A 12104-nucleotide genomic window follows, 5' to 3' on the forward strand; every position below is an offset into this window, starting at 1 on the left:
GGATGGGGACGAAGAGAGGTCCCTAGGTGGAAGGGAATATGGGGATGGAGGAAAGAGAAAAACAGGGGGAATGGGGAAAGACATGAACCTGGAGGAAGGAAGGGGTGACAGATACCGGCCATGATTTTTTATTTTGTGGGTTGCCACTTGTATATTATACATAAACGTACACCTGTGTTTTCAGGAGTTTTCAAAACAAATGCTCAGGATGAGGACAACGTGGCACACGGCTTCACTAGTTCGCTTGCACTGACTTATGTTCTTCTGCACAACTGACGTTACAGGTTCCATCCTTGCATGATAATCATTTATAAACTACTAGAATGCAAGCTTCCCTCAATCGCTGCCCTGCTTTTATGGAACACTTTACCATGAAATATAAAGGAAGATCAAAGTTATTTGTAATCTCATAAACAGGTGAAAGGGTTTCTATTTACTCAGGTTTGTGTAGATAGTGATCAGTGCCATGTTGTTTTTATGTGATTTTATTTTTGTTGTCTTAAAGATGTTTTAATATGATTATGTTTTATGTATATTTATTATGCATGTATGTGATCCATGCTGAATTTTATGAAATCGAGAACATAAGTATAAATAAATAAATATCAGAAATAATTGTGCATTTACCTCCCATTTCAATAGAAATGACATTAATAAAATCACATTTGTAAAGAAGGCATACAACAGCGTGAGACATAAAATCATAAAATTATACATAGGTGTCTCTTTTCACATAGGAAAATGTTCTGTTTCAGCAAGTTCAAGCTTCTTCTGCAGATATCCTTATAGATGAGAATCAATAATAATCAAGTTAAGGATAAGCTGAAATTTCACTGACCTATGATATTGTGTGCAGTCCTTTTTTGGTGGACCACATGTTTCCTAAAGGGCCATAAAAGAATGTATTATAGATGGCTAGCTCCTCAGTCTCTTGCTTCACAATTCTCTTCCCAAGGGATGGGTCCTTTCTGTGGGAGTGAAGGGAAACCTTCTTGGCCCAGGCAGGATTGTGTAGTATCCCATAGGTGTGCTTTACCCTTGCTTTTCATGACAGGGACACGTACAACCCAAGCTGGAGTCTCTGGATGGGTGCTCAAATTAAAGTTTTCTTTGACTTGAGTTCAAAATAATCAAGAGGTGCAACAAATAAAATGTCCAGTTACATCCAGGATCCTAGGATTTACATGAGCCAGGATTGAACCGAGCTCTACCTCTGTGGATGTGTCCGTCCCCCCCAGGCAGAGGCTTGAAACTGGTTTATCCTCCATGGCAGGGAATGATAAGCATCCCAAGTGGGCTGGGAGTGTCCTCACCATGACAGATACCCTACCCAGTACCTGAGGTCCACGAATCCCGTACTCCAACCTGGTAGGGTATTGTGTCCCCGGTGTGGAAACTCCATTGGGGGTGGTCTCCAGATGTCCTTCTTTTTTCTCCTTTCAAACTCCTCAAAGCAGAAGCAGATGCAGCCTTCCAGGGAGGAAAGGCCAGCCACTGAAAGCAGTTCTTACAGCTTCCACCTCAGGGCAAGGAAGAGTGGCAAAAAAACAGCTCCCTTCCCTTTTGGTGAAAAACTAAACCTCTGAGCAAGATACTTTTCTCGGCACGGTCACTGCAGCCTCCTTTTGGACTGGGCAGGGAGGCACACAACTCCCTCCTGACCCACTGAGCAGGGAATTCTGCCTGCCAGAAGGCTCAGGGCAAAACTATGAGAAACGTCAGAAAAACTGCCAAAGAAATCCTTCTTCCTCTCTCTTTCTTCCCTCCATTTCACTTCTGGGAACCCGGCAGGGCAATGTCTCTCCCTCTGTGTGCTAAGCTGAGGCCTTAATTTAAGAACACTGAAAGCAGTCCTTCCCTCTTGAAATCAAATCTACACTGCCACGCTCTCACAAGGGCTCCCCCTCCCTCCTTGTGGCCCGGAAGATTGTCATTCATGGGCAGCCTCTGGGGGACGGCCTATGCAGGAATGCTGTCTCCTTTTAATCTGATAGAAATCATAAGGGCTCGGAGCTCTGGCCAATTCATGGCTGACCAAAGGTCCAGCCACATGTACAAACTGTTACATAAGAATAAACTCTTGTTTTGCAAAAACCTAGTAACATAGAGGTCAGTTTTCAAGGGGTCTAGGTGCCTAACGTATTGGGATTTAGGGTCCTAAATTGGCTCTTTTGAAAATTTACAAATGCTGAGTGCCGAAATAGAGGCCCCTATTTTCACTAGGTCCCTAAACGAATAGCCTGAAATGTGGATGGCTATAGAGATAGAGTTAGGGCATGGAGAAAAAAAAGTTAGGTACTTAGCACTGATTTTAAGCACTAGGCATCTAATTTAGCAGCATAAATCTAGGAAAATAAATAGCAGGTTTAAATTAGGGACTTACGTTTAGATGCATTTTTAGCTGAGAACTAAGGTTCCTAAACTCGGCTGCAATTAGGATCACAAATTAGGTGCCTAAATTTAGGCACTTAGCTTTTGGCCTCTCTATAAATAATGGCAGATAAAGACTGATTGGCTTATGCAGTATGCCCAGTTGTCTTCTGCCCTGATTCTCTTCCACTTTAGTTAGGTGAGCATATAAATTCTCAGACCAATATTATCTTTCCCCATGTCATTTACTGAATTTCTCAACTCTGTTTCTACTATTGTCCTCTATATCTGTCCCAAACATATTCAATTCAATGATTGTGCTATCTCCTACCACCTCCACTGGTTAGGCTATACCAGGCTTGTCATTAACTTCTTTAATTCTTACAAGTCCCAAACCTAAGGCTCCTCCCATATCTTACTATTAAGTTTTGTGAAACTAGTGAGGATGTTGTCCAAAACATCCAGCCACCCTATGTTCCTTGATATATTCTGTGCATGTTACCCCAGTCTTCTTGGAAGCCTGATGCAACCATACTACTGTCATTAGGATTGTAACCTTTATTGTCCCATGCAGGTTACTTGAGTCTTCTTGGAAGTCTGATGCAGTTGTATCTCTGATAATAGGGTTTTAACCAGGGCTTCATGAAAGTTGCCCTGCACTCTCTCAATTTGACTAGCACTTATCGTGTGCTGCTTAGTTTATAAATAAAGATTTTGTTGAAAACTGGCATTAATAGCAACATACACCTAGTACATTACCCTCTAAATATTTGAAATTCATATTATATCATAATTGTATTCAAAATAGTTTAGATTTCAAATAGAGTGGCTTTGAAAGTCATTTGGAAGAGAGATAAATAAGGCCTGTAGTAAGTTTTCAGCAAAACATTCAGAATAATTCAATCTACGGATTCCCTTTGGCTTTCTGAATATTTGAATATAAAATGCTTTACTTACAGTAGGCAATAAACTAGTTAGATGTGTTTTATAGCTTCACACCACTTACAGACTATATCACACTTTGCTCATCAGTAGAAAGGAATTCTCATTTCTTATTAAATGGCTTTTAAATTTGCAGGATGTGGCAATACAGGCAGAGGTTTCTCAGCAGCAGATCTTGGTCTGACCATACAATTTGGGCTTCGACATAACATCACTAGAGCCCTCAATTCTCAACTGATGCCCGTATCAAGTGGTACACAAAACAGAGTAAGACAAAAGGATGAGAAGTAAAAAAGCAAACAAACAAACCTGATTGTTTCTTACTACCATCAATCAAACTGGTATTTTATTTTGCATTCTGCATAAAATATATGAAATTTGCATCTGTTCTCTAAGGCTGATTGATCTTCCTTGTAAAAGTACAGTAAAAGCCCCCATTATCCAAAATGTATAGGGAACAGGCTGTATCTGTTAATCAAATATGACAGTTACCTGACAGCCCTCTGCTTCCTGTCATTTCCCTTCCCCTCCTGTATTATTTGCAGGAACACGAGGGCACAGGACAATGCTGGAGTGGACAGATCACAGCAGAGAAGTTTCTCTGCTCCCAAACAGAGTTCCTTCCTTCCTGTCCTTCCCCTCCACTCGTGTCTCTTTCAGGGAGCAGCAAGGGAGAGAGTTTTGCTAGAGCGGGAGCACAGTGCAGAAAAGCTAAACTCCCCTCTGTCATCCAAACCCCCCTTCCCCAGGTGCTGCCTGGCTAAGATGCAGGATAACTAAACATGCTGGATAGTCGAGTGTCTGATAATGGAGTTTTTACTGTATCATGTAAAATCACTGACTATCAAGAATAACACCTTCCACGAATGAAAGAATTAATGTGTCACTGCATGGTATGCCATCATATATGAGATGTCTGATGACTTCAATGCAGAAGAAAACAAAACTGAATAAATGTATATACTAAAAGCGGCCTGTTTATGTATTTTTCTATTTCTATTTCACCCTTTTCAAATGAGCACAGGGCAGAGAATAAACTAATAATACAAACCATTTTTCTGTTAGGAGCTTATTTACTAAAGATTTTCTCCCCTTTTTGTATCCATGGGAAAAATGCTTAGTAAATTGGACTCTATAGTGAGGTATAGTATTGATGACATATTTTTGGTGTATATATTCCAAAAGGCTAAAACCAGAGAAAACTGGTTAGTTTTTCATTTTCAGCAATTGGTTTATCCATTTACTTCCATATCTATGCCACTCATAATGCTATTCTACATTGGTCCTTTGCTAGCTGCCTTTTAATTCACTGTAACTTCAATACTGTGTTGAAATGCAAATGCAGACCAGTTATTTCTACAGCTAATAACCACCAAAAGAGGGCTTTGTTTGGATTCTTTTTCAAACAATTAGTAGTTAAAATACTTAGATTAGGATCTGTGAATGAAACGGTCCTGTAATTTTATGTCATTATTACTATTATTTTGTCAATAAAACAACACCATTTGGATTCCTTCCAATTGCATGAACAAGAACGCGGCAAGGTTTTGCTAGTATTTCCATTCTGTTGGTGCTAAATTAGGTCATCATCATCACTAATATGAAATGGATTGTTAATAATGAGCTACCATGGAAAGCAAATGAAAATGTCCCCAACTGGCAATTCAGCAATGTTTTCCTTATTAATGTGTGAAGATATAACAGGCTTCTTAAAGCTGATTCCTCAATGATTTTTCCATGGGCAAAGAATGGAAGAAAATGTATAATGACGCAGGTCCATGTTGCTTTAGTTGTGTTAATCAAAAACAATTCCTCTGTTGCAGTAGGTTTTTATGAGAGATATTTACCTTGACGACAGTTTCTTACTTTCTCAGAAGGATCAGACCATCCCCGACTGTTCGATGCAAGTGTTGCTGGCCAACAAATCCAGAATGCGTGGCTGCATTAGCAGCTGTGAAAATGGACTGGACCAGCACCAAAAGAGGGCAAACGTAATAAGGGAACCGCTGAAAAGCTCTTTATTTATTGTATTAAAAGAATGCAGTGAAATGGAGGCATGCCAGCTAGATGGAGGAAGACCACCGAATACATAGAAATATAGAACTTCTGTGTTTATTCCTTGTTGGCTGAACAAATTGTCATCAGTCGAATATTGTCCAAATTCAAAGCAATCTCAGATTATCTGCAAATCTCATTTGACCAGTCACTTTAACAGAACATTGAAATGAAAAGGGGTGCAGGCTTCAGCTCTTGCTAGAACATTAACAGATGGTTACTTTTTTTGTTTTTTTTTTCTAAAAATGTGGACATGTTAGTACCCTACAATGTGTTGCACCTGAACACTTTCTAAAGCCAGACAGGTATGGGTCTACAGGACAATGGGTCAACATTACAATTCTACTTCTGAGCCCTTTAGTCATAAGTTTCAGAGAAACAAAACAATAAGCAGACTTTAATTATTAACACACACAGAATCCCCACCAGCCCTAAAAAAAAAAAAAGCAAAACAAAAAATAAAAATGAACATTTTCCATTTTCCTCAGGCCACTGTCATTGAAAATATAGTTTAAAATGAATGGTAAATTAGCAGAAACTTATTGAAATAAATTGATAATGGGTAAGTTGCTTTCATGTATGCAATTATTTGAAAATATACACACAAGAAGGAGACAGTGGCTAGAAGTTCATTGTAATTGGCAGTAATATGACCTTTTGGAGGCAATATTGTTGTATAATGTTTTGTTTATAGTGTAATCCACTTACTGTTCATGGATAACCTTAGCTATTGGCATCTGAGAAAAGTTCATCTTTTAACAAGAGATTACTTTGCACTATTGAATTCAATTCCTTAAAAAACCAGCACATTATATGCACATACAATTGTTACTTTCTTTCTGTTCATTCAGTAATGATAACTATAGTTTGCAAGATCAAATGGGGTAATCTGTGATCGTATATCACTTTTATACAAGTTTCATTTGCATTCTCTATGCCATGGTTTGCGAACCTGGATTCTGCTTCGGCCATTCTGTTACAGTAAACTGGTCCAGTGTGATATCACATATAAAAAATAATTAAATTCTGTATCAAAACTAGGCGCATGCCTATATTAACATTAACAGAAGGCAATACAAGTACACATTTTTGCCTTATATATTATTTTATGGTCTAATTCAGACAAAAAAGTATTGTATGTGTCCTCAGTCACTAACAGGTTCTAATTTGGGATTTACGGTAGATAAGGGGAGGGTGACATCACACTTGGGTCAGTATTGGTGGATTAGTAAAAGCACAACCTTTCATTCATATTGCTTTGACATGTACACAGTATTAAAAAAAAAAGAAAAAAAAGAAATATATATCAAGTTCTTTGTGATGCTGAACTAACAAAGGTATGATGCAAGGCTTTAACAAATGATATCTATAGATACAAATTTCACTGTAGAGTTACACTTTAGATGAATGTGTCCTTTTTATATAAGTAAATCCTACACTGTAGGCTTTCTCTCTCTTTTATTTTTTTGGAGCAGTAGAAAATGTTGAACTGTTTGTGAACATGAGCCAGTAGTTCATTACTGAGATCCCCAGAATGCAGATATTTGCAATGCAAACAATTAGTAAACCAACTCCATGAATGGCCCAGACATACCTGCCCTGAGCTGTGGGGCTGCACTGTACAACCAAAGAGTCTTCCCACAGCAACCTAGTGGGCACAGTGGCAGGCAGCTGCTGTCCCGCTGCTTCTACCTGTTGCAATCAAGTGCCAGGCCGGTTTACTCACTGGAAACAATGCCATGGAAAATACACTGTTAGCAGCTCACCGCTAAATCATTTTCATATTAAACCTCCTCGATGCGGTGCTGCTCTCCTCGGCTTCAATTACAGCATCTTCGTTCTTGCGGGGAACATAATCCAGGTCAATGCTGTTTTTATGCTTTCCTTTCCCTCGGCTCCAGACAAACAGAAGAAGAAAGCAAAATAAAACCACGCCAAGGAATGTGAAACACCCCATTGCTGTGGACACCAATATTGTCTTCAAGTCCAAGGAGAATGTCATGTTTTCATTGGTTCCATTGGAAGTGGTGTCATTTGAGTCCATCATATACATAGGGGTCCTGTTACCATATAGGAAACGGTCTGAAGCAAAGCCTTTCACAGTAAGGGAGGCTGAGAAGGTATCATTACCAGCAGCATTGCTGGCAACACAAATGTAAGTCCCAGTGTCCTGAACTTGGGCAAATCGTATTTCCAAAGTGCCATCACCCAGAACTGTGGCTCTTCCGTTTGATTTAGGTGAAAGAACTCTTCGTCGAGGTGTCACCCAGGAGATGGAGGGTTGAGGGTCACCATCAGCATTGCAGTTCATTTGCACCATCTGCCCTTCATCTACCAGCAGCTGTTCCATTTTCCTGTCTCGTATTTTGGGCTTTTTGCAAGTGAAATAAAAGGAAAGGACAGTGGTGTGAAATTCTTTAAATGCCCTCTCTTTGACATTGTCTGGGCCAGCACACATTGGTTGTTGGCCACCAAAATTCAATACAGGCTGTCTTTGAAATATCCAAATGAGGCGGCAGTCACAAGCTAGTGGGTTATTATCGATACATAGTGTTTTCAGGGTCTTAGAGGAATGGAACACATTCTCTTCTAATGTTTCCAAAAGATTATGGGACACGTTAAGGACATGCAGGAATCTGAGCCCTTGGAAAGCATGTGGCTCAATGGCTCGCAACTGAGCACCCACAATATGTAACTCTTGGAGTCTCACTAAATCTGAAAACATGCCTGCTTCAATGGTGCTAATAGGATTGTAGGAGAGATTTAGGTGTGTCAGGTAAACCAGATGTTTTAAAGCAAGGTAAGGTACAGCAGACAGGTTGGTATTGGTGATTGACAGAGAAGTAAGGTTAAGACCATATAGGCTATTTGCTGGCATCATGTCCAGCAACGGCCAATAGTCAATCTCTAGGTTTTTCAACCGGAACAATCTTTTAAAGGCAATCATGGGCAAAGCATTAATGTTGAGATATCTTAGATGCAGGCTAATGAGGTTATGAAGGTGTGAGAGAGCATCTGTTGGTACAGCTGTTAGGTTACATTTTTCCAAAGTAAGCTGTTCTAGACTAAGAAGTCCACTAAACGCCCTGTGAGATATATAAACAACTTCATTGTCCCCTACTTCAAGGGACTTCAAATTGTGCAGATCCTGGAACATGTAGTCCAGCAAAATAACTATTTTGTTTTCACTTATATCAAGCTTAGTTAAGTTTGACAGTCCTGTAAATACCCCCAGAGGGACTAGTTTTAGGCGATTTCCCTTTAGACGCAGGGCACGCAAGTTCAAAAGGTTATTAAAAGATCCAGGATCTACATTTGCAATAATGTTATCGCTAACGTCTATTTCCTCAAGGAGAGGGTAGGAAGCGAAATCTTCAGGGCTTATGCTTTTCAGTCTGTTCTTGCTGAGGTCTAGGATTTTGGTCTCGATGGGAATGCCTTCGGGGAAGGAGGTCAGCCGCCTTCGGTGACAGCTGACCGACTTGTTCTGGGCCGAGCACTCACAGCGTGCTGGGCAGGCAAGTGACGAGCCCATGAAAACCATCATCACAGCCAAACCCAGGAATGGCTGCCGGCATGAAAGGACTGTCTGAAGCATGGCTCCACCGATGTAGTCAGTCTCACTCTTAGGTCACGGGCCTGCAAATAGACAACAAAGAGAAAACACTCATTGTACAAATGAAGTTATTTACTATAAATTGTTGTCTGAACATAGGCAATGCTACAGCTTACGCAAAGTTATTAAGTTATAATTGCTTGTTCCTCCTGGTTCTTAGCCCTTCAGCTCTCCTCTCATTTTCCCTTCCATTCTAGGTGGGGGTTTTTTTTCTCATGAGGGTTTGTGTCAAACATTGAGTTACCTCGGAGAACAAAAAAGGCTGTCCATGTTTCATACCTTTTTTTGTTTAGGGTACAAGGCCTAAAAGAAAGGCAGTGCATGTATATATGATAAATTGTCTACTGTATACAGTAGGGGGGGGGGTTGTACACAAACCATGTTGATCAAATATAGGCTGTCACTCATTCTACTAAAACACTCTTGCCGTTATGCCTGTGAGATTACTGTATTCTGTATTCTTTTTTAGTTTAGTGAGTACAACTTATTAATTATGTCAATGTGTAGAAAGATTTTGCCAAGATATATTTCAGTTCATTAATACCCAAGTTGAAAAAAAAGATCCACAGCCTCTGACCCTAGCATTTTCTCTAGGTTTTCAATTATTTGAGGTTTCACAAATTCTGATCTGCATCATCTGATCGGAATCTCAGTGTACAAGGGACACACTTCACAATTTATTAATTTGTTTGGTTTGTTTATTTTGCATTTTTTTTTGTACTAGCTGCTGTTGCTCCTCACTCAGGCACCAATGTACTAACCCACAGTTTTTTCTGCAGGTTAATGTCCCAATTCTCCTATGGACCTAAATGAGCTTTGAGGCAAACTATTGTGAGATATTTTATGCAGGTTCCTGACCGTGGCAATGTACAATGATGGCGCCCAATATCTGGGCTGCCATTTTTTAAAGGGGCCATATGGCCCTGTCAATGCCCTACCCCCTCAACCTATCAACTTAATCCCTAGTGATCCATGGGACAAGTTCCCAAATTGCCCCCACCCCTTTCCTGGCCATTAAGGTGATAAAATAGTTACCACTTTTGAGGGACCCCCACATCTTTAAGCACTACCCTCTTTTTGAAAATGAAAAATAAAACAAAACATAATGGGCAACCCCTGCCAGCCCCTTTGCCACCCCTAAGCTTGCCCCATGTCTTCTTGTTCAGAAAGGGGCAAAAGCACTTGCCACTCACTTCTGCCCCACCAGCACCATCTTGCAAATGGTGCCGGGTAACCCCTAGTGTTCTTTTGTACTATGGGGCATAGGGATGGCTGGGGTCAGCTGGAGCCATTTTACAAGATGGCACCGATGTGACAAAAGTGAGTGGGAATCATTCCTGCCTCCTTATAGCCAAAAATACTTATGGGATAACCTTAGGCGGAGCCAAAAGGGTGGTGATGGGAGCTCTAGGTTGGGGTTTTTTTGTTCATTTTTAAAAAAAGGAGTGAGGCTTAGAGATAAGGGCCCTCAATGTGGTTACTTTTTTTTTTTTTTATCATTTTTATGGGCCTATATGGGTTGGGAGTGTGGTAGGTCAGCAACTTGCCCAGGACCACCAGAGATTTGACTCACAGGAGTTTGGGAGCTTTGACAGTGCCTTATGGCCCCTTTAAATGGGACTGAATGGCGTAAAAAAACATAAGAACATCTCATTGAAGTGTGCCTATTTCTTTTGGGGTAAATCAGCCTGCGTAGGCTTCTTCACGCACCGGTATTCACTTGATTCTGAATTAATGAGCTGCTTTGCATGATACTGAATTGAAGCAGCTCATTAAATTCAGAATTTTAGTAAATTTTTTGCATTCAGCTATGTATGAAAGTACAAAACAGTATTTATATAATTTTACTTCAAAACCTTTGAGAACTAAGGACATGAGAGCTCTCCTTTCATCGTGAGCAGAAATGTGCATGAATGTTTTTGAACAACAATGAAAGTAACAAAAGGTCTAAAATACTGTCCTTAAATTGCAATGGTGTAAATTTTAGTGCATTATTTATGGATTGCTACCCATTGATGAAAGTTATATTATCAAGGGCTGGGCATTTATGGACCTAATTTTCTAAAGTTCATTGAAAACATTAGGGCACATTTAAAATATGTGCTAGGGTAGGCCATTTAACTAAAAGGTGTTCAGCTTTTGTAAATACCAGAGTAAAGTGATTTTACCATGACTAGTAATATGCATATGTTATCAGTGAGTGGTAACGCAGCTGTGACTAGTAATGTGCATATGTTATCAGTGAGTGGTAACACAGCTGTGACTAGTAATGTGCATGTGTTATCAGTGAGTGGTAACACAGCTGTGACTAGTAATGTGCATGTGTTATCGGTGACTGGTAACACAGCTGTGACTAGTAATGTGCATGTGTTATCGGTGAGTGGTAACACAGCTGTGACTAGTAATGTGCATGTGTTATCGGTGAGTGGTAACACGGCTGTGACTAGTAATGTACATGTGTTATCGGTGACTGGTAACACAGCTGTGACTAGTAATGTGCATGTGTTATCGGTGAGTGGTAACACGGCTGTGACTAGTAATGTGCATGTGTTATCGGTGAGTGGTAACACGGCTGTGACTAGTAATGTGCATGTGTTATCGGTGACTGGTAACACAGCTGTGACTAGTAATGTGCATGTGTTATTGGTGACTGGTAACACAGCTGTGACTAGTAATGTGCATGTGTTATCGGTGAGTGGTAACACAGCTGTGACTTGTAATGTGCATGTGTTATCGGCGAGTGGTAACACAGCTGTGACTAGTAATGTGCATGTGTTATCGGTGACTGGTAACACAGCTGTGACTAGTAATGTGCATGTGTTATTGGTGACTGGTAACACAGCTGTGACTTGTAATGTGCATGTGTTATCGGCGAGTGGTAACACAGCTGTGACTTGTAATGTGCATGTGTTATCGGTGAGTGGTAACACAGCTGTGACTTGTAATGTGCATGTGTTATCGGTGAGTGGTAACACAGCTGTGACTAGTAATGTGCATGTGTTATCGGTGAGTGGTAACACAGCTGTGACTAGTAATGTGCATATGTTATCGGTGAGTGGTAACACAGCTGTGACTAGTAATGTGCATATGTTATCGGCGAGTGGTAACACAGCTGTGACTA

The 12104-nt window shown here is 40.3% G+C and overlaps 1 protein-coding gene across 1 annotated transcript in view; it reads right to left on the minus strand.

Moving 5' to 3' along the window:
* Nucleotides 1-5861: 5861 nt before the first annotated feature.
* LINGO2 (leucine rich repeat and Ig domain containing 2) overlaps nt 5862-12104 on the minus strand; it is a 1615267-nt gene continuing 1609024 nt past the window's right edge. The window contains exon 6 of the mRNA XM_029606680.1: nt 5862-9006. Within this exon, the coding sequence (XP_029462540.1) occupies nt 7136-8965 (1830 nt within the window). The 5' untranslated portion in view covers nt 8966-9006 and the 3' untranslated portion in view covers nt 5862-7135. The remainder of the gene's footprint in view (nt 9007-12104) is intronic.

This window comes from Rhinatrema bivittatum, chromosome 1 (genome assembly GCF_901001135.1).
Source record: "Rhinatrema bivittatum chromosome 1, aRhiBiv1.1, whole genome shotgun sequence".
Classification (NCBI taxonomy): domain Eukaryota; kingdom Metazoa; phylum Chordata; class Amphibia; order Gymnophiona; family Rhinatrematidae; genus Rhinatrema; species Rhinatrema bivittatum.